Here is a 24,358-nt window from a genome sequence, read left to right as displayed (position 1 = left end):
CAGAACATATCTCAGTTCTAATTTTTAGAATTTTATAAAATCTTAAAATGTGTTGTTATTTCTCATCCCCACTAATCTAGCGGAGCTAGACCAGGTCCATGAGTCCATTCATCATCAGGAAATCAAAAAACAAGACCGGGTCGCGCAGAAAATCCTCCTTTTCAAAATCCACACAGCTAAGGAGGTGGGCCGGGCTGGCTGCACTGGAGAAACATTTGTTGCAGATGGGATAGACCTTTTGCTGCTGTTCATACCTCATGCACTTTATGTGACCACTGATTAATCTAGTGAACGCGGTCTGATCGCCTCTATTACCTCTGAAGGTCAAAGCACAACCCGACTTATCCCCAGAGTACCAGAAATGTACTTGGGGGGGTATTCCAGACTAGCTGGACATCTTTCTTTCTACTGGAGTGAATTTCCGAGGATGTGAGTGCCAAACTTTCAGACAGAGGCTCATTTGTGCCAAGTTTTTCCAGCGAGTCAGCAATCTTACTCCCGTATAGACCTACGTGGGACACAATCCACTGCAAATAAATATCTTGCTTCACGGAAAGTTTACTGAGAAGTTGTACAATTGCTATTCCAGCCCTATCGCCCACTCTGGGCCATGCACTCAAATATTGGATAGAGCTACTATCTGTTACGATCCAGATAGGGTCTAGCAGTGAATCCTCTTCAATTGCGTGCAGTCTTGCCTCAATAGCAAAAAGCTCCGAATGGAAAACAGAACAAGAATCCGGGTTCGAGAGCCAGTTGTTGTAGCAATTCAGAAACGTCTGAAGTTTTATTTGTGCTTAATGTCAAATCCGGACAAAAGTGTACTCTTGGAAACCCACCTGAGGGGTCAACGCAACACTTAAGGGAATGTTGTTTGACATCCTGGTAGACTGTATTTAGGGAAATTGCATGTGAAAAAGGGCTATCTCTTCTCAGTCGCTGATTATTGGTTCAATGTAGGAGGTAGTCAGCTGTTCTGTGCTGGGCCCCATAACTGAGTAGTTTACTAAAATATTCAGACTATTCTCTCTTCTCATATTTAATGGCAGAAGGTTTGCCTCAAATAGCACAATTTCACCAGGGGAAGAATGTTGCAAACCTGTAATTATGCGTCCCGCACTCTGTTGAACTCGATCAAGTCTTCGAAGATTGGAGACTGACACACTCAAATAAATTTGTTGACCATACTCTAATATAGGTCTCACAAGAGCGATGTATGTTGTCCTTAGCGTGGTCGTGTCTGCACCCCAGTCACGGCCAGATATGTTCTTAAGGATGTTCAGTCGCTTTCTACTCTTGACCACCAGGGCCTCAATATGTTTGTTGCAAGCAAATTCTGGGTCTAGTACAAAATCCAGATATCTAGGATGCTTTTCATAAGTGAGAGGAATACCTCTCAGAGATATCTGGGGATGATAATTATAAATATGTTTATTGGTGGTGAAAAAGCTTGTCACTGATTTGGAAACATTGAATGTTAGTTTATGTTCTGCAGCAAAATCCTGGACTCTTGCAAGTGCTAGGTTGAGATTTGATTCTAGCTTTTTAATGTCCGAGTCTGAATCCCATAGAACGATATCATTTGCAAATATATCAATCTTGCTGGCTCCATTCAGCCTCTCCTCCAGCCCCCCCCCCCAGAAACAGTGAGAAAAGTGTGGGACTCAAAACTGAGCCCTGAGGGACTCCTTGGAATAGTTTAAAATTGTTGGAGAGGGTGTTGTCATATTTTACTTTGATGAATCTGTTCCGCAGAAAATCCGAGATCCAAGAGAGGGCTCTGCCCCAATGTTGAAGGTCTCATAAAGCTTAACAATAAGTTTGTTTAGCCAGACTCTGTCAGAGGCCTTTGATAAGTCCAGAAATGCAGCAACGGTATGTTTAGTGGGTTTCATATTTTGGGCGTCTTTAAATGTCTTATCTTAAAATGTAGTGGTTGACAATTAAAAAAATAATTTGTCATTATTATTATTATATAATTGTTTTATCAAAACTAAAAGTGTGGCAGATAATGGGATTTTTTTTCATAATTTAAAATGCTGTGTGGTGTAAATTGGTTGTGATGTTTTTTTTTTTTTTTTTAATTTTAGATCCAGTTTTAAAACTTGGAACCAGCAATTTTGAAAGGTATGTTATTTAAATTTTTATGTTTGTAATATTTTTTATTTTTAAATAAAAAGGCTTTATTTCTTTATATATATATATATATATATATATATATATATATATATATATATATATATATATATATATATATATATATATATATATATATTATTACTTTTTTTGGTTGTAAAAAGTTAAGCACTCCTGGAATTTTTTTTTATCTTGTAACTTATTTTTGAATCTTTTATCATAAGAGATCAATGAGAAAGTATTCACAGCCATATAATTTATCTTTATCTGTTGAGTGCCTTTGAAAAGCTACTTATTACTTTAAAAGGCAAACCTACTTTACAATGCAAAAACAGTGTTATTATAGTATAAGTCCAGATACCTCCAAAAATCATAACAAAATGTTTCAAATTGTGATGAAGAAAAAAAAGAGTTAAATTATTTTAAGCTAGGAGTATGACAAAAAAAAAAAAAAAACACTATACAATAATTATATGTTATTATATATTGTATTAAAAAAGTTTTTTTTGAAAAGGGAAAGGTGTAAGATTGATTGCTTAGAGAACAATTTGACAAATCACATAAATTTCTGATAAAATTGACACAAATCAGACCCAATTTTATTGTATAAAATACACCAGTATTCAAAAGCCTCATTGACACTATTAGAGTAATTTCCGAAAATGGAATTCGTAAAATAATGTGAATTTACAATACAGACTCTTAACTTGAACATGTTCAAAAGTGATTGTGTGCATGTTGTAATATTATTACAGACATAGTGATAAAAAAAAATTTCTTATTACTGCAAACAACCCTCAAGATCACTTCAATTTTTCATTAAATCATTGTGAATTGAGTGTTGCATTAAATGGAAATAACTCAAATGCGTGATTCAAAATAAAAGATAAATGTCCATTTTTTTAAAATAAAATGTAAGTTCTGCAATAAAACTTAAATTGAAACTTTTTCCAAAGATTAATTTGCTGGGTGGTAATAAGAAGGCAATTAAAATACAATTGTAGGTAAAAATGATTTTGCTACTTTGTCAAGGCTTAGTCGCAGTACTGTTTAAATAAATTGAATTTACAAAAAAAGATTAATTTATCTACTTTCAGTAATAGTTAAAATCATTTTAAATTAAATTTATAAGTTTAATAATTAAAAAGGAATTAAAAATTTCATTAATATTTTAAATATAAAATCAAAATACTACTGAAAATCCGTTCTTGTAGGTAGATATGTATTATTTATGTGAATGCTTGAACTAGATTATAAATTGAATATATTAAATGACATCAACTAGTTTTTTTTAATTTAATTTATTTGGCTGTTTTAGAAAAGTGTTGCCTGATCCGAGGGATGGATCTTTATACATTTATAATCAAGCTATGCAGGATTTTAAGAAGATGCAGTTTAGCATTTCACAATTGATTTCTAAAGCTCCAGTGCGAGCTGGTGCTCTACTTTATGCAGGTAATGATGCAAAGAAATAAATGGAACACCATGAATAACTTTTGATATAATGATTATATTTTCATGTAAAAATTCAATCTTAATAGACTTCAAATATGCTAAATAATTAGTGCTGATGATATGACAAGTTACAAAATCAGATGAAAGCATATTTTCTCGATCGAATTTTTTAAATAAAGTCTTTCATTTAAAATTTAATTTCTTAAGAACTATTTGATTGATTTTGCTCAAATGTCTTATTTTGCGATTCAAAATTACATTCTATAAAAAAATGTAAGAAATTGTGTAATTAGACTGGCATGAAATAAAATTATAATAAATAATTATTAAAAACTATTTTTGCATGTAGTTATCTCTACATGAACCAACCTTTAATTATTTTTCAAAAGCTTCTAATTTTTCTGTTATTTTGATAATAAGTGAGAATTACTTTGTGAAATACGCGCATAAAATAGTATAATAAAGTAATTTAAAAATTAAGTATCAAATTCAGTTATTATGTAACATTACATATTTTGATAAATTTTGACTGTAGTACGTGAGTGCCCTTTTGAAACTCAAAATGTCCTTTTCTGTGAGGAAGCTCCCTGTCCCTTTTTTTAATTGCTAGGAAGAGCTCTGTTAGATAAAATTAAATCTTGCATGTTTGACATTAATTATTTCAAAAATTAAATTTGAATTGATCTCTGTTTTTTATATGATTTTAGTAAAATTTAAAAAGTAAATTGTTTAAAAGTTTTTAAAATTAGTGAAGTACTTTAATTAAAAGTAGTAGGTTCTGATTATTAAATAATCAGCCTAATTTTAATTTTAAACAATGTTAAATCATCTAATTGGCTCTTAGTAAGAAGCTGTTCCAATTGAGAAATCAATTAGTACTAAATATTTTAAAACAACTATTAGATTGATTTAATGAAACTACTGAACATTTTATAAAAAAATATTTTTTAGTTTAATATACACTACCGGTCAAAAGTTTAGACTCACTTTTATTTATTTCAAAATTTTCAAAAATAGTTAAATGTTTCTGACTTAAACATACAATTTATCAAACATAATCACAAACAAACATCTCAAAACTCATTTTTCTTTTAAAACTGTTCATTATTTTTTCATTTTGCATCTATTCCGTAGTTGATAATGAAATGGACGAAAGTGCATGCAAGTACCTATTCTAAAACAAGTGTAATTTATTTAATTTTTTTTATTAATTCTTAGTTTATAAACAATTTACTTTTCATCTTCTTTTTTGGTGCTAATTAATTATAAGTTATGTTCATGGCAAATTTTAAATATTGATATAATAGCCTTAATTAGCCGGAATAACTGGTATATATTAAAAACAAAAAAAATTTTTTCCTGCTATTTATTGAAGAAATATGGGTCAAAAACGAGAAATAAGTGTGGAAACACGTGCAGTTATTATTGCACTTCATGCAGAAGGCTATTTAAGTAGACAAATTGCCTCTAAAACTAATGTTTCTCAGACCACTGTTGTCAGAACTTTGCAAAGGAAGAAAGAAACTGGCCAAAATAAGAGCCGCCAGTGATCAGGAAGACCTAGAATAACGTCCAAACGTGAGGATAAGTTTATCCGCATTCAAAGTAAGCGGCAGCGGACTCGAACAGCACCAGAAATCCGTGAGGAATTGAATGCTACTTGGCAGAAAATTGTGACAGTATCTACTGTACAATGTCGACTTCGTGACTATTGTTTAAAGGGTTGTGTAGCTGCTAGAAAACCTCTTTTGAAAAGACAAAATAAAGTAAAACGACAGCAATAGCTAAAAAACATGTTACCTGGTCTTTAGAACTGTAGTCAAGAACTGTAGTAGTTTGTTTACGGACGAATCAAAATTTGAATTGTTTGGAAGCAAATGAGGGCAGTATGTTCGTCGTTTAGTTGGTGAACGTATGACAAGTCAATGTTTACTACCAACTGTGAGGCATGGTGGAGATTCAGTCATGATTTAGGGATGTTTTTCCGGTGATAAAGTTGGAGATCTTGTAAGAATAGAGTGTATTATGGATAAAAAATATTATCACAGAATATTGCAGCGTTACGCTTTTCCATGTGGACAGAGAATCGTTGGTCAAGGATTTGTTTTTCAGCAAGATAACAATCCAAAACATTCATCGAAATTGTGTAGAAACTACATTGCATCAAAAGAAAAGAAAAAAGTACTGAAATATATGGATTGGCTCTCTCAAACCTCTGATATTAATCCTATTGAGCTATTGTATGATAAACTCGATAGAAATGTTACAAAAATGAGATGTACCAATCAAAACAAACTTTAGGAATCTTTACTCAGTTGCTGGAACCAGATATCAGCTAGAACATTACAAAAACTAGTAGAAAGAATGCCAAAAATATGTGCTGCTGTGATTAAGACTAAAGGAGGATATTTCGAAGAATCCAAGATTGGGCGAAACTCATAAGTTACGCATAAAGTTATAGTTCATACCATATAAACGTACCTACATTTCTCAAAATAAAGTTCATTTAATGTAATTTTCAGTTTAAAAGAAGTCATTTTTAATTGTTATTTGTCTATTTTTAAAAATTCAGGAGTGAGTCTAAACTTTTGACCGGTAGTGTATATTTATTTGATAATTCTTTTGACTGATAATTTTATTTTATTACATAATCAATGTTGTTTTAGTTATCTTCATGGAAACAGATTTCTTAAAATATATATTGCTGCACGAGATTCAGGTTTTCTATCTCCCAAAGCTGATGTGACATGTCTAAACTTATTCGTTACTTAAATTATTTCAAAATTATTTAAAGTTGTTACATAAAATCTAATTTTAGGTAAAAAGATTGATTCATGGATTGCTATTAATCCTATAACTGGAGAAAAATTGAAAGATTTCAATTTTGGAAATACAGAAAAAAAGTGTCCTGCTCTTCATAAAGATACATTTTTTATTGGAAGAACAAGTATGATTCTTTATTTTTGCATATTTTTTCATGCTTAATGTATACATTATTTATTAATTGAGAAATAACTTACTTCACTTAGAGTGAAAGTCTAAAACAATCATAATTTTCTTACAAATTAGATTACTCAGAACTTTATCATTATGTGAACATTTATTTCTACCAACAAAGCCATTCATATTTATTTCATTTGTCATTTGATTGATGTTTTTGTGAATTATTTCTTGGTAAGTCTAAAAATAATTATATAGAAATATTTTTAAAAAATCACTTTTCAAAATCAGAAATATCTTTCATTTTTATGTACTAGATTGTAGTATCAAAACACAATTCAGTTTTTTTCTTTACGTTTTATGAAAAATTTTTTTCTGTCTTTATTATGTTATTAAGTTATCTTTTCATATCCTGATAATTAGGGAAAAGTTTTTCTATAATTTTAGTTTACTTCTGTCTGGCTTTTTCTCTATCGTAAACTATCAGAAAATCTGAACTCTTATTTTATTCACAATGTAGATAATAGAAAAAAACCCTCTTTAATTGAATAAATTTCTTTTGATTTCTCAAAAGCGAAAAAAGCTTCTAAATTTCTGTAAACTTTAACTGATTTCTTAAACTCCAATTGTTCTTCTTGGTCCAATTTTTCTTGAATATTTTTATGGATCATTTCTTGAAGTCCACTTAAAGAAATTGAAGTCGTTTGAATAATCCATTCCTAAAGAAATAAACATGTAGGATATGTGTGTATAGATAAGAATATTCATCCTTGAGATAGGAAAGAACTAGTTTAATTTAATGAGTTCAGAAGGAATTTTAGATTCAGGCTGAGCTGCATGGACCTACTAAAACCTACCCTGTTCTACTAAATGTAAACCTACTAAAACTGTTAAAACATAATAAAACAACATGTAAATAGGAAATTTATTCTAATAACTGGGCCTCAAAATGTGCTCAGTGGCAGATTGATCCTAATAATTTATATTTAATAAATAAAAGCAATATTTAATAAAAGCAAAATAATATATATTTACAAACAATGAATTAAAAAGTTTGTTACAGTTACATGGAGTTAAATTTTTCAGTTTACTTAAACTAAATGTCATTAAGCAATTATTAGAACTAATATAGAAGTTTTTTTTAGTTTCTGCCAGTTTTTGCAGGTTTTTACCGGTTATAACCAGTTTCTGCCGGCAAAAAGCCAACCCTGGTGACCAGTAGCCATAGGTCCTTTCCATTTAACAGCAACTTTTCAAACTTTTACACTGAGATTAAAGTGTATTATTATTTTTTAAGAAATTCAATCTAGAAATAATCTAAGATGTATAAAAAAGTTAATTCTACAATAAGAATAATAGAAATATGTAAAAAAAATTTAGTAAAGCATTCTAATTTTAAAAATATTTGGGGTGACAGAATACCTTTAAATAAAATATGTCAAGGGAATCTCTTTCCACACGAATTTTTCCACCACATATTGATGGATTCAGAAGGATCAAAATTTCGAAGGGAGATATTGGACCTTTTAATAAAAATTCTGTTATCTAGAGTTTCTGTCTCCATTTATGTACTTTTATCATAAATTTTTTTTTTAAAAAAAAATTAATAGGTGGTTCATTGAATTTAAGCTGCCACTTTTTTTTTGTCCACTTGCCACATGGCAAGTGGTTATTTTTAGGTCTATTTATTATTGTGCTAAATATTGAAAGAAACTTAATTAAACCCCATTATTAATTGATTGAAAAATTAGCTAATTTAAGCAAACATTTATATTTTTTGTAAATTACAGTGGAGCATCGTTTATACGACGATCACTTATACGACGTTTACATTTATACGACGTTTTAGTATGGTCCCAAATCATTCCTATTCATTTTAATGTAAAAATATATCGTTTATACGACGCACAGAATCAGTTATACGTCGGTTTTTAGATTTTGTTCACATTTAATTTTTTATTTTTTCTTGTGTATTTTAAAAAAGGGCGCAATTTGCCAACATGAATTATACAGAAAAGGGTGCTAACAAGAATGCTTGGATGACGACGGTAATTTTTACTAGATGACTGAAAAAACTAGACAATGTTATGAAGAGGCAAAAACGAAAAATTTTGCTATTCATTGACCAATGTCCAGCGCACCCATCGATACTAATTATTTTGGAAAATGTGAAAGCTCTCTTTTTTCCTGCAAATTGCACAAGTGCGCTTCAGCCATTAGATTTGGCCGCGATTAGAAATCTAAAATTGCATCATAGAAAGCAGTAAGTTCAACTCGCTATTCAAAGCATTGTAGAGACTAGAAGCAAGAAAATATAATTAAAGGTATCATACATTCAAATTGCTCACTGCAATTTTTCTTCTTTGGTTATTTGTTTGTTTTGCTTTGTCTAATTTAGAAATTTATGTAAATCAACACGTTAAACATTAAAATTAACTGAAAACAGAGTTAGTTTCAGTTTTAGAAGTAAAAATCGATTATACGACGTTATCGTTTATACGACGTTTTTCGGTGGTCCCTTCGGCGTCGTATAAACGATGCTCTACTGTATATTAATTTATTTACCAGGGAATATATATGAGTTATGATTTTTTGGAAATATTGATGTATATCTAAGCAGGATATAGAAAATTCTCTGAACAAACGTATTATTATTATTATTTTGATTGAAATTCCCTCTCAATTTTGCTTTGTTTTGCATAATAACTTAATATCTTTTTCAAAATATTTTTAGAATGTAAAGTTAAGATATAGTTAAAAACAACAATTCTATTTCACACAATTCTTGAATAAAGGAGCCTATGTGTTTAAAATAATAAAAATCGAAATATATTGGAGTAGTAATAATTTAAGAAATTATGACTAATAAATACAAAAATTAACATATAATGTTATTTAATTAAAAAACATTTTGCAAAGCGACACATCTTTTAACAATACAAAATTTTGTAGGAATTTTTTTGCCTTGTTTGCACAATAATACATATTCTGCTCTTCCCTGCATATAAGTAATAACAACAGATATTGAGAATTAAAAATTTTTGTTTAAGAGTTCAGACAATTATTGATGACCACTTTACTTTAGTTAGCCTAAAAAATCTGCCTAAATTGTGGTGTAAAAGTATTAAAATCAATATTTAGATTGATAATAATAAACAACTCATAGTTATTACCTGTAACCTGTAATATTAACTGAATAGTTATAACATAGCAAATAATATTGATCTTAAAGTATTAAGAGTGTTTTGTTATTAGAAAAATCAATTACCATAATTTCAATAATTTCAGCTACATTTTTGATGCATTATAAATAATATAAATCATAATTACAGTAGTATATAATGAAAGTAATATGTATGATTAACTATCCAATGAACTGTCCTTATTATTATTAAAAATTAACTGGGCCTTGGTTTTTGACAGTTTTCAACAGGTTTTTGACGTTAAAAATTTGATTCTTTTTTTTTACCATTAGGAAATTTTTTTTACCAACATGATTTTAAGAATTTGTTGCAACAATGTAAAGATAATTTTTTATCTTCTACTATTTAAAAATAAAAATAAAGTAAAAAAGTTTTATTTTTTATTTAAGTTCCTTTGTTGTCCATCCCTAATAAAAAATATTGCAGCCAACTAAAATTTATAGTTATTTGTGTTACATAGTTTTTTTCTATACTTGTTAGTTCTACAGATCTTTCATAAAGTATTTTATAAATAAAATTTAAAAAATTAAATGATTTTAAAATTTAAAATTCTCTCTAAATTATTCCGAAACTCAAAAATGGACGAATTACTGAACTAAAAGAATTTTGTTAGGTAGAATGCATTTTATCGATCAATATCATAATTATTTAAAAATATGATTATTTTTTCTGTTTTAGCTTATGAATTGTCTACTTATGATGTTGACTATGGCGCTCAGTTGTAAGTGGGATGATTTTTTGCTCTTTCTTACAACCTTTCAATAAAATTTTTTGAATTTCATATCAAATTTATTGCAACAATTTTCAATTTTTCAATAAACATCTTAGGAATTTTCACTTTGTAAAATGTTGTTAAATATTAGTTTTTTTAAATAAGAAAATTGATCAAATGAAAAACAAATTTAATATTTTTTATATTTTGTAAACTCCACTTTATTTTTTATTTACATAACTTTGTCAAAGTCTGGTGTGCTGCTCTTTTGTGTGTACAAATAAATCATAATAAATGTAATAATCTCATACATTTGTAATCAATTATTTGATTATACATAGTAAATAATAGAAAGTGAATAGTAGAAAGTAAGTAAAATAGCAAGTTTAAGTTAACAAAAATTTAAAGTAAATTAAGATATAAATAAAAAAGCTACAGTATATGTAATAAGTCTAAAAAATCAATTAATGATTCATTTAATGATTAAATGTTCAACTTAGAAATCAAAATTTAGTTTTGAAATGTAGCCTCATTCTTGTAATTTTGATCTTAACTGCAATTTTGAAGAGAAAAAAAAAGTGAATCAAACTTGTAACAAAAATCACTTTATGAAGGGCATTTTGAATTAAACTAGTTTATTTGAGAAGTAGATGTAAAAGCTAAAACTTTTTTTTTTAAATTTTTTTTTCTTCCTAAAAACTTTATTGTGTAAATATTTTGTTTTTATTTTGTATACATACATTATACATAATTTTGAGGTGTTTGCATATTTTTGTTAATATTATTTAACTTATCAATGTTATTGTCTAAGGTTATGTTTTGGTTGTATAAAAATGTTACAAATACTGACTTTTAATTAATTATATTTGACCATTTAAAATAACATCATGTTATGATAGTAAATAATTTGAAAATACACTTAATAAGAAAATGAAATATACAACAAGCAGTTTATTTTTATTCACATTGTCATATTCCATTAAACAAGTTCAGGGACTTGTTTTAAATTTGCAAAATTAGAAAAGTAGCAATTCGTAAGTACAATTGACAACTGTTGTTTCTGGTGGCATTACATACAAATAAGGCTAGCATTTCAATTTGTAATTGATAATATTTGGTGTTGATGATACAATTTGATTTTGTGCATGACTAATATTTCGATTTGTAATAGATAATTGATAACATTGTTGGTGATAAAATTTTGTTTTGTCCATGAGGAATATCATTTCAATTTGTAATTGATAATATTTGATGGTAGGGATACAATTTTATTTGGTGCACAATCAACATCATTTCAATTTGTAATTTATAGGTGATAACATTTGTTGTTAGGGATGCAATTTTAATTGGTGCATGATGAACATCATTTAAATTTACAATTTATAAAATTCCATGTGATAAAATCTGATTTTGTGCAGGAAGAATATCATTTGAATTTGTAACTGATAATTGATAACATTTGATGTTGATGATGATTTTGTGCATGATGAATATCGTTTCAATGTAATATATTTATTTGCATTTGATGTTAGTGATGCAGTTTTATTTCTTGCTTGCCGAATATCATTTTAATTTCTAAGTAATTATATTATTGTTAACTCTTGATGTTGGTACCTTCATTAATTATTAATTCATACATTATTAATTAATCATTCATTATTAATTAGGATTAATTCATTCACAAGATGAGACGACGTTCTTACTGCAAAACAATTTATATTTTATGGTACTTGTTTTGGTTAGCTGGATGCTAGTAAATTCAACTCTTTATTTTATTTTAGTTATTTTTTTTAAGGTTATTTTGTTTTGTGTTAAAAAATAATAAAAATGATAATATTATAATAAAAATATTTTAACACTCATTTTTGTTTCGACCAATAAATTTAGACTTGAATCCAATTCTATATTGGAATGGATGGTTTTGAAGAATATAGGAGTCTTATTGAATGCAGGGGAAAAAAGGGATTTATTAGTTGTTATAAACAAAAGGTTGTTGCATTTGGGAGACAGGTTAAATAGTGCAAAATGTGTCAATTTTTTGAATTTTTAATTTGAAACACAATTGAGTCTTACATTTTCTTTTTAAATAGGTGGAATGTATCTTATATAGATTATGCTGCTCACAGCTCTGCATCATTCGATTTAGAGTATGGTAAGTTTTGTTAACTTCATACGTTTGCGTGCTATATAATTTTTATAAAGTAGAAATGTGTTAAAACTGTTACTTTTAAGTAACAAGGTGCTGTTTTTAGCTATAGCTAGTATGATATTAATACTATACATTAAAGATTTGGAGCAATATATTGGTATATCACATATTCAAAGCGTTCATGAGAGCATCCTTTAAGCGTGTGTTTGATAAGAAATATTATAACTTCTATGTAGACAAGAAGATGTTTCAATGTATGTTGCTGGTACCTAGTGGAAATTCCTGAAAATTAAATAATACATATCAAGAAATATTACTGAGTTTGAGTTTAATGCAGAAATTCCATCTTTCAAAGAAGTGTTGCTTATTTATATTACCTTAAGCCATTCATGACATGTAAATATCCGTTACAAAACAGCAGATTTCTGCCTTATATTTTATAAATTGTTTTATTTTTAAACTTTTGATTAAACACTCTCATAATAGACAAAACAGCTTTCACAAATAAATTATTTTGATAATTTCATTTATTCAGAAAAAGAAAACAGATTCAGAATCATTATTTTTCTTTGAATGAACATTTTTGGTCCTTTGTCATTCCTATGTTGATGTTTTTATTCTCTATAGTGTGTCGGGTAGTTGCAGTTACTTACAGCAGAAATTAAAAATTTTAATAACTGCAAAATACATAGACTTGTTAATCCTTTTTATATAGTTAATATCATTTAAAACTTCTCAAATATAGATGAAAGTCATTAAAAGAAAAGAAAAACTTTTACTTTGAAAACAGAATCAAATCACAATTTTCATTTAGTATTTTATAACAGTTCTTTAGAAGTAACCATATCATTAATAGAACACTTATTTTTTACTAACAGATACATAATATCTGTTACAGAAAATACTAGTCGTCTTTGAAAATATGAAATGTTTTATAGGTATTACTCACTTTACTTCTTGTTCAAGTGGTAGGATGCTGTCTGTGGGTAAAAGAAGAGGTGAGCTTTAAAAAATATTTTTTATTGTTTCATTTGTTATTTATTGATATACAATAAAAGCTCGATTGTCCAAATGGCACAGCAATGGGCAAATTGCAGACATGTGTAAATTTTGTAAACCTGAGCTACACCAAGAAATGTGATTTTTAATCTTATGTTTTCTAGAGAAAATTGCCTCTCCATAATAAAAGCAAAAAAATTATCACAGTCGACGTTTATGAAAAAAATTAGAATAAAGGGGAAATACCAAAATAGTTGTCCTTATAAATTTTTTTTAAAAGTTAATTAAAGAGATAGCTGAAATATTGTACTCTTTCTAAATGCTTGTTTACAATTAATTGAAAATAAAGAGGACAGGGGTACATTTATTGAGCATGGGTCGTATTTTGCAATGTATTTTCTAATATAACAATTATTATTTAGAAAAAAAATTATAAATTACCAAAAATTCTGGTGAGTCGAATTTCAGGGCTTTTATTGTACTATGATTTTAGCTTTTTTTTCCCTCTTAATTATCAGTGAAGAAAAAAACTGAGGTATACTACAGTGGCTAAGTGATGTAAAAACTGAATTTACTTTCTTTATATGAAATGTTTCACTTAAAATTTTTTTGTTGAAAATTTGAAAAGAAAAAAAAAATTACCAAGAAAATATTAAATAAATGCTCATAAATATTTCACATTTGTTTCTTGCACTGAATTTATTGTGTTAACATCAGAGATTGATGTATACTTAATACAATTATCCTTTTTTTTTTGTTTTAAATGAATAATGAAACACCTTACAGGAGATATTATGTGGTATGGTGATTATGGTTCACCCATTGTTGGCCTGTATTTACTGGAACATGGTAGTTTGCAGAGGATTCCTTTTAATAGCATCTCTCTGGACACTCTGGAGCTCATCACTGAAATACAATCAGCATCACATTGGGATCTTCTATTCTCAAAATATACAAAAGGAACACTCATGTGTGTATCTTCCCTCTTTTGTATATCAGTTGAAAAATAATATTTCTTTTCTTTAATGTAAAAATTTTTTTAAAGAAAAATTTGTTTTATTTCATCAAATTTTTATGTGTTTTTACAATAACCAATCAAAGCTCTGATAAATGCATCAGTAATGCTTAATATTATAAAAAATAATATTATAACTTAAGTCTAACTAAAATAGATAAAATTATTATGTAATTATTACAAACTTATTTCTAAATAAAATAATCAACACTGTTCTCCCCAAAAATGTGTTAAAAGAAGACCCAATTTGTCAGATATTAAATAAAAAATAAAATAATTTCAGTCAGAGAAGGTTAGAAAAAAAATCTATCATTTTAAAATACTCTTAGAAAAACAAGTTTCTTTTCATAATAATTTACCTACATAATATTCTATTTGATAAAATTTGAAGTTTCTTGTATTCAAGTAAAAATTTAGCTAAATGTATACAGTGGAAATATGTTTATTAAATAGAAATTTATTTTGCTTATAGCTTACTATGGAAATATAATTTAAAAGTTTCATACCTTTCACTCTCAATTTTTTCTAAAGTCTATTTCAAACATCGAATTATAATTTAAGTGCATTCTCCTCTCACTATTTCTCTAGATAAAACCATCAATATCAATGATATTAAACTTTAAAAAAAAATCATGTCTTTAAGAGTATATTTATTTACTATATTAAAATACATTTTCAATGTAAATTGGTAATTTTTGAAAAAATTAATCAGCTGACTTGAAGTATTTTTTTTTTATTTTTTTGACTTCGGGTGACTTAAATTGCAGTTTAAAATATGCCAAATTTTTTTTAATTAAAAAAATCTTCTTAAATATGAATTTATTTTTGTATTCTGATATTACTTTATTGATGGGCTTATGAATTTTATCTCCTGAGAATTTCAAAACTTTTATGTTTTAAGCATGTATTTATTGTACATTCAATTTCTTAAAGAAATGTTTAACGTTTCCTGCCATTATATTATTGTTTTAATATATTCTAGGAATACTTTATACATTGGGGAGTTTAATCGTAGTTACTATGCTTTGACGTCCTTGGTTGACGATAGACAATCTATTATCATTGTGAGTATTGTCAAAGAACAGTTTTAGATTATTTATTTATAATTTTTGTTAATTTTTTTATTATCTTTTTTTTAAATATTAATTTGTTATTTTTTTTAATATTTTTGTTAGTCAATTTCAATTGTGTTATTTCTATTAATTGGTTAAAATATCATATAGTTTGTTGAAAGAAGTTTGTTCTAAAACAGCAGTTCTTAATTCTTATTCTTTTTTTTTTCATACAAAAAAATTATTGCTTTTTATGCTTTTTTATTTATCTGACATGTTTTATTAGTATGTTGAGAATTTTTTTTTACCCTACATTTTCAATTCAGTAGTTGATATTTCTTTGAACTTCTAGAGATTTAATTTGTGAGAAAAACTTTTGATTTCTTTCTAAAGCAAGGATTTTCTGGGAAATTTTGTGACTTACCTTAAATATTGACTTCAAAAACATTTACTATAATTTTTCTATATATCCTGAAAAGAAAGAAACTTATTGCTATGATGGTTTCCAAAAATTTTTGATGTGTATTCTTTTTACTCAATTTAAAAACTGTTGGCTTAAACAATTTTGCATTTTCTGCAGTTTTTTAAAAATATTTGAGGAGTCTTTCAACTTGAAATTGTTAGAGATGCAATCATTATTTGAGTAATCTTTTGCAAAGAAATTTTTTGCCACATATTATTCTCAGTAAAAACTTCAAAAGAGTCATTATTTTTGAAGTTATGAAGTTTCATGTATAAGAATGTAAGCTCAGTCTACTTTTTTTGAAGTTACTATTTTTAAACTTTGCTCTTTTTTACGATTTTTAAAATTTTTTGTTCTGTTGAAAAACACATAATGGCAATCATGTACTCTTATGTCTGAAAATAATAGCTGCTTAGAAATTATTTTAATTAATTAATTTTATAACTTTTATTCTTAACTAAGTGTTAATGATAGTTTTCATATTTTTTATTTACGTGATTTTACATTAATGTTTCATATTGTATTTTTCAGAAAATACATTTTGTAACACATAATTATTGGGTAACATAAATATTTTTGTTCTTTCTACCATAAATTTTCTTTATTATTTCTATTTTTGTTTTATATTAATCATGACATCATTAGCAGAGGGAATAGAGTCCCCGGGATGGAAGGATCAAGCTATGCGATTTGTAAAGGCAGTTTTGGGAGTAAGTGTTAGGAAACAGGGCAGCAAGTGGAGCTCCCTAATTTTAAATATGCGATGTATTTGAAGAGATAAATGTAAATGCAAAATTTAGCTAAACATTTTCATCTCTAAGCGAAAGTACATAGGTATTTTTACAATGTCTATCTTTCACTTATAGTTATAATTATATTCATTCATGTTCAATACCGCATTTAATAATATATATAAGAATCATAAAAAATCTTTCATACGATAAATAAAACTGATACTTAACGGCAAATCCTGCAAACATTTTGGCAACTTTTTAGTGCTATTGCCATCTTCTAAAATAAGCCTGAAAATTTCGCAATATGCAAAACTATTTTAAAGCATAAGTCACCAAATAGTTTCTACTGAAAAATGTATATATATATAATACACTGTTTTGTTCATTGATGAATGTTTCGGGTGACCACCATTTTGTTTTTGTTATTTGTGGAGGCAGTCTTAAAATGTTGCTGAAAAAAATAGTCAATTGCGAGATTTATCTGTCTAATCAGTATAAAAAATAACTTTTTCATTTCAAACAATCAGAAACGCCTCACATTCGAAAATAATAATAAAGAAATTGACAAGATTTATCTGCTTAAACAAAAAAATGCTGTGTATATATAAGGTGTATTCTCGATATCTCAGAGTTGACAGGACGCTAAAAAAATTTGAGATAGCAAGTTCAGAACTAAATATGCTCTAAAAAGTAGAAAAATATATTCTAAAATATTACTCTAAAATATATGAACATAAGAATAATTACTAATAAATATGTATGTAATGAAAACTGACTATAAGTCTAAATACAACTAATAAAATTTTATTTTTGAAAGTAAGACAAAAAAATAATTATGCATTAAACAGAAAAGTATTGGCTTACCAAAAACTCACTATATGATTTTTTCAAAACAATTCATTTTCTATTTTGAAAAAAATTCAACATAACGTTGACATAACAAGATTTTCAAGATATCGATTGATTTACATATTGCGATTCAAGATATCGAGTGATTTACTTTGCTAATGAAAAAATTTATGAAGCTTTGCTTTTGTACTCTAATAGTGATAAGATTTTTACAAAATCAAATTTTTCTGAGATTTTAACACATTGTGACAAGTTATTATTGTTTAATCTTACAGGTTTATAATGAAATTTGAAAAGTTAAGATAAATAAAATTATGCCCTAAAAATCTTTATTGTTAAAACTTAAATTATTTTTAAACTTTATAAAAAATAAAATTTAAATATATCCTGTGACCAAATAACTAAAATAAAAAGAATAATTGAAACAGTATTTTTGCAATCATCAGTAAATTTTAGAAATTTTATCGAAATGTTTGAAAATTTAAAAATGTTTTTTTAGCTTAGTTTTTTAAAAAATTTTTTTATCAGCAGATTAGATTGAAATTTCTATCAGTGCTGAAAATATTTGCATAATTTACGCATGCAAAGATGCACACATTAAGAGCTCACTTGTTGCACTTATTGTAAATCATTTCCCCTATACTGCCATGCAATAAAAAAAATTCATCTGACAAAAAATTCTAATTGAGATTTTTATATATTTGGCATTTTGATGTGATAAACAACATATTGTAAAAAAAAAAAAAATTTTTTTTGACCAAAGCATTTTTATCCCTTTTTTGAAATTCTATTACAGCATTCATAGCATTAAAAATGAAAGAAAAAAGTTGTCAAACTACTTTTCCCGAAATCTATCGGGAAGCTCTGACATTGTTTTTTTAAATTTTGTGGCAGTATAATCTAAAATTATTTTTTCCTTTTTTTTTAATACACGAAATTAAAGTAAAAGCCATTTTATTTATTTATTCTTAAATTTACGATTAAATTTAAGAATAAATACTGCACGGTGCCTGCTACCAGGATGATAGCTATACATGTACTCATTACAAAATAGCATAAAAACTGCTGCTAGTGTATAGAGATATATATTAAAACATATTTTGAATTACTTATAATAAAAAGCCCTAATGATTCGAAAATTCAAAAAATAATTCCAATTTTTAGAAATTTTTGTTGCAAGCACTGCATAAAAAAATTAAACGCTGTGTGAAATTCTTTTTCAAAATATACTGAAAGACAACTTGTACATGTTATTAAATAATGTCAGTCATATTTTCATTATTCACAGTTTGGAAAGAATGAGCCACTTCTTCTTGAAGGACCCAACAGTACAGTTATTATTCCGGCAGTTGGTGCAAATACATCCTACCGTGATCTTAGAAATGATTTGTTAGTGGGTAAGATTTGTACTTTTTTTTATCAACTGGGTGTAGAATGTTTTGTTTTAATAGTTTGTGATGGAAAATGGGGCAATTGCTATTATTTTGCCAGTGTTTGTAGAAGTTTAAAATAATTTTACTGACACATGTGATTTTAGAGCATTTTTACTGCTGAATTGGGTATTTGAGAAGGGGAATGACCAGCTTGTATGCTGAGATGAATACTGGTGTACTTAATATTTTAGAATTTGCTGTTAAATTTGCATTTTTGTATTTCTGTATTTTTTTTTAAATTTTATTTTAATTGAGTTTGTATTGGGTTTCTGATCTATTAGGTATGATATTCAAAGAAATAGAACTAATTAAAAAACAACAACTTTTAAACAAAATAATATTTTTACCCCTTTTTCTTTTTTGTTAATATCAGGAATAATGATATTTCATTAAATATACTAAAAATCACGTAATTTTTTATTGAAAATAAATTAAAGCTTTTCAACCATTTTCATGACATTGTGCATTTAAATCTTACAAATATGTTTTGACTTTAAGCTATTTATAATCTATAAATTTTGTTTTGAAAAAACAAAGATCATCTTCTGATAAAATTCTATAAATTTATGCTGGGAAAATAAAATCAATTGGAATTAAAAACTGAATTGAATTATATTTCCATGTTAATAGACCTTTTAATATAAGTTAGAAAGCCTCTATCCACACCATCTTGGATTTTAAGTTGATCTTTGATTTTTGTTTTTGTGCTTAACAAAATTTTGATGCTATAGTATTATTCTGCATCACAATGTCTTCTAAAAGAGGGGTTGCTTTATTAGATTAGGAGAATTGGAGTTTTTAGAACTTCTATTCAATTTTCTTTAAATCTGCAATTTGTGATTTTGAATTAGTAATTTAATACAACACGTTTGCCAGTTTATCTATTTTTTAAAATTTAATTTCATTGCAGTTTAAACTGATTGGTAAAGGCTTTGAAATTTACATGCGTCAAAAGATACTGTTCTATAAAATAAATATCCACCATAAATTTATTTGTTATGATTAAGTAACGAGGATTAAAAGCATATTTTCTCCTTGTCCCTACCACTTTGACAGTTGAGTTTGGTCAAGGCTAGAAATCTCTTTTAATGAATCAAACAAAGATGTTACTTTCCTAAATTGTTGAAAGTATTGAAATTATTCTTAGATTCAAAATGCAGTCATCAGACTTCTGTTCATGGGTTTTGACAGATAAATTAACATCTAACAAAACTCTTAACTGTCATAAAATGGAAAGTTTTATTTATTTAGTATAGAAGAATACCAATATAATTTTTTTACTAGTTTTTGGATTTAAAGGGAAGTGTAATTGTGTTTTTCTTTTATGTGTTCATTTCTAGAAATTTCTTTAGCTGATTGATTACAAAAATAATAATGATAATAATAGCAACAGGAATTATGGTTTGGCTAAGTTTAATTATTGGTTTGTTTGTTGATAATATGTAAATAATATGTAAATTATAATTTTGTATAGTTTTGCTAATAGCTAAAGATTGCTTTGCTAAAGCTTAAGAAAGCTTTGGCTTAAAGAAAGCTTTGCTAAAGTTAACAGCTAGACAAATGAGCTTAGATGGCTGTATACTCTAGGGAAGTTGAAAATTACCCATAAAGATAGCATGTCTTTTACGTCTGCTTGCATATAGGTTTTAGATTCTGGCTAAATTTTCAAAAAAAAAAAAAAAGAAAAAGCATACTCTTGGCTCATATACTAATGGGCTTATATAATTAGAAATATATGAAATGTCAAATAAATAAAACAGTTCAAACAAATTAATGGTTTTATAACATACTTATTGATAAAAACAAACTTTTAACTTTTTTAAAAAATAAGTTTTTATTTTGAAAGTTTGTAAAAATTTTATACTATTATATTCTGATAAAAATAAAATATGCTTCCAGATTACTAAAATGTAGATCTTGGTCCATAGTTTAAGAAATTCTTTTTATACCTGATCTTGAGTTACTGTAAGTTGTGTATGTATAATCTTGTAGAAGCTTGTTCTTTTGCTATTCTTGACTTTTTTAATATTAGGCCTAATCTTGAATTCTAACGACATTAGAAATTTTGCATGATGATATTGTTAAAAATGAATTTGTCTAGATTTTGTACTTTCCAATTTTATCTTTTGAAAAAGATATGTTTCAAAGTGGCAACTTAGAACAGGCAGCATTCTGCCAAAGATAAGTGGTATTTATTTTGATTCAATCAAATTCTTCACCTCCTGGTAGATTGAATTTTTCACATAAGCTATACAGTTTCGTTAAATTTTGAATTTTGCAGAATGCCCTAATAAGCTGACTTCTGTGTTGATTGACTTTTCACTTTAGAAAAATATGTCATTGCCGGAAGACAATAGTTCAGAAACTAAACTAGTGTCTCAAATTTCTCCTTTTAGGAAAGAAAAAATTACCATTATTATGAAAAATGACATGGAATGTGTTGTAGTTGTTGAATCTCATATTTTGGATACTTTTCAATATTTGGTAATCAGGTTAACAGTCCACTAAAAAATGATCAATATTCTATTCTAAAAAGTAGCTTTATAAAAAACCTGAGAGTGATACTTCTAAATTATTAAATTTACTTCAAGGTATTGAACTTAGTGACCAGTATCTAACTTTAGTATTAAAACAAATGTGAGATTTAGTGAAAAAACATTTTAGTGATGATTTGTTAAAATCACTGAAAACAGAAAGATTTAAAGTGCAAATTTTAATGAGATTCAAACAAACACATTCGTAACACTAATGTGCAAAATTCCAGATGCTATGAGAGTTGTAGATACGGTTTAAAAATAAAAAAGAGAAGAAAAGCTAAAGAGCTGTTTTAAAAAAAGAATTTTATTTTATAATAATTTTACTTTTTTATCATATTTTCATCCAAATTTGCTTAAATCGGATTATTGAGGACATTCATTTATCAGAAATGAAGCATTTCCCCACTATCCTGGTTGATAAAGAGTTCTGTATCAGCAAAATTTAAGAATGTCCACATGCGCCTATGTTTGTGTAACTTTGCATTGAGGTTTGACTGTACTTGAACCTAGTTCTACCACAAGCCTAATAACTATAATAATATTGTTACACTTACTGTAAAAATGGGTTTAGTTTATTTATCTGTTATATATTAGCATTTTTATTGTTTATCAAATAAGCAATCAACAAAATTTACAATACATAAAATTACTTATCGTTTTTCAGTCATTGATAGGTTTTTAATTAATTATTTTAGTCACAAATTGATCTGTTTTCTATAACTGTGTCTTGCTAATGGTAAAATAAAAACCATTCTTATAAATGTTTGAAATATTTATCCTAACTTTAAATGTGTGTCAAAAATATAACAATGTGTATCAAAAATACACGATTTCAAAGATAAGTATTTTGTTGTGTATTATAATAAAGTTTAAAAACCAGGCAGCCATTTCAGAACTATTCACAAATACGGTCATTAGTATTGAGTCACCAGTTTTGCGGCATTTTTCAATCTGTGTCAGGACGCCGATTAAGGTACTTAATTCTAGTATCAAAACTACTGTTTTGCTGTTTTTTGATAACTATTTCAGTGTATAATCTGTTTTTTTGTTTACTTGTAAATACGCTTTTACTTTAAATCACTGCTTTTAAATTTGGTTTCTTCAGAATTAATTGTTACTCTACTAACATCCTTTTCTTTGATTTGTTACATAGGACACTACAGAATTCCAGAAAAAGATGTTTCAAATTATGCACCCTTACTTCAGATTTCTGCTGAACACAATATTCCAACATCTCCTTCATCCAATGAAGAAAACAGTCTTTTACCAACTAAAAATTTCACTACGGCCCCCTACTGTATGATGGATGGCTCTTTACCCTACTGTGAAATTAATAATGATTCTAAAATAGTTAAAACTCCTGTTAGTAGATATCAAGACCAGTTCTGGCCTGTTATCTTGTTGATTATCTTGGTAGTGCTGGGTGCTATTATTTTTGGTGTTTTGTACTCCAGGGTAAGTTTTGAATAAATACATTGCTATTAAAAAGGTCTAATACAGTAGAGCACTACTTATCAGGACACTGATTTACAAAATTTTTCAATTAACTTGATTGTGAAATTTTTTGTTGAATTTTCCAGAATTTTTTTTTATTTACAAAATTCGTCATTTATATTCAGATTTTTTGAATGTGTCAAAAAATTATTTCTTTTGTCCCTTGATATTTTTTTAATATGTTTCGTTGTTTATTGAAATCGTACAAAGGTTTTGTACACAAGATGTTCTCAAACATGTCTGAAAAGAGATAGGATAGTGTTACCTAAAAAAAAATGATATAGTAAAAAGAATAAACAAAGCCGCGTAGCACTTGAATGTGGAATTGTTTAATCATCTCTGGGAAATACACTCCTCAAAAGTGAATTTGCAACACCAAGAAATAATGCACGTAGCGTCATGCAAATTTCAGGAGCGATAGTAGTGAGATGGATATGCAAATGATTAAATTTGCGCACACATCTGATCACGTGGTACGCATATTCAGGCTATAAAGGCCAGCAACTTTCCCTTCTCATAAACGGCATCTGAGGTTTTGCGTAGCATTTGCGACTTTCGAAAAAGCGTAGAAAATGCCTCTCAGACGTCGGCGAGCTCCAATACCATCAGTTAACGACCGGGGAACGCGACCGTATTATCGAACTCCATGAACTTGGTTTGTCGCTGCACGCAATAGCAACTCGTGTTGGGCACAACGTGAATACCATCCAACGTTGTGTCACACGATGGATTCAGGAAGGTCTACGTGCACGCCGAAGAGGAAGTGGTACGCACAGGTGCAGGTCAGAGCGCACAGATCGGCGTATCCGCCAGTTGACTATTTGAGACCCTTTCTCCACGGCACGTGCCATCTGAAGCCGGTTGCCTTCAGGAGCAGGTGGATCTGTGTCCACCCAAACCATACACAACAGATTGCATGAAGTACAGTTAGGTGCACGGGTACCAGCAACAGGGGTACCGTCGCTCGCTTTACACAGGGCTAGACGCCTGGCGTGGTGTCATCGTACCTAGACCATCCAATCGAATAGAGTATTGTTCACGGATGAATCTCGTTTCTGTCTGTGGAGAAATGACGGCTGTCGCCGGGTATGGTGGCGACCCGGAGAATGCTACGAACCAGTCCATAAGGCCGATCGTCACAACGGTCCTACATCGGGCATCATGGTTTGAGGTGGCATAATGTTTCA

The 24,358-nt window shown here is 27.9% G+C and overlaps 1 protein-coding gene across 3 annotated transcripts in view; it reads left to right on the top strand.

Moving 5' to 3' along the window:
- Positions 1-24,358, top strand: part of LOC107439068 (serine/threonine-protein kinase/endoribonuclease IRE1) — a 55,177-nt gene that overhangs the window by 7,153 nt on the left and 23,666 nt on the right. For all 3 annotated transcript variants that reach the window (XM_087152545.1, XM_087152546.1, XM_087152547.1), the window contains exons 3-12: positions 2,091-2,127; positions 3,455-3,591; positions 6,410-6,538; positions 10,413-10,455; positions 12,537-12,598; positions 13,534-13,593; positions 14,381-14,564; positions 15,592-15,673; positions 18,996-19,104; positions 22,831-23,132. In XM_087152545.1, the coding sequence (XP_087008671.1) occupies positions 2,091-2,127; positions 3,455-3,591; positions 6,410-6,538; positions 10,413-10,455; positions 12,537-12,598; positions 13,534-13,593; positions 14,381-14,564; positions 15,592-15,673; positions 18,996-19,104; positions 22,831-23,132 (1,145 nt within the window). The remainder of the gene's footprint in view (positions 1-2,090; positions 2,128-3,454; positions 3,592-6,409; positions 6,539-10,412; positions 10,456-12,536; positions 12,599-13,533; positions 13,594-14,380; positions 14,565-15,591; positions 15,674-18,995; positions 19,105-22,830; positions 23,133-24,358) is intronic.

The sequence above is a fragment of the Parasteatoda tepidariorum genome, chromosome 9 (assembly GCF_982258835.1).
Source record: "Parasteatoda tepidariorum strain Cologne lab strain chromosome 9, Ptep-v5.0, whole genome shotgun sequence".
Lineage (NCBI taxonomy): Eukaryota > Metazoa > Arthropoda > Arachnida > Araneae > Theridiidae > Parasteatoda > Parasteatoda tepidariorum.
This window is presented reverse-complemented; position numbering and strand designations above follow the sequence as displayed.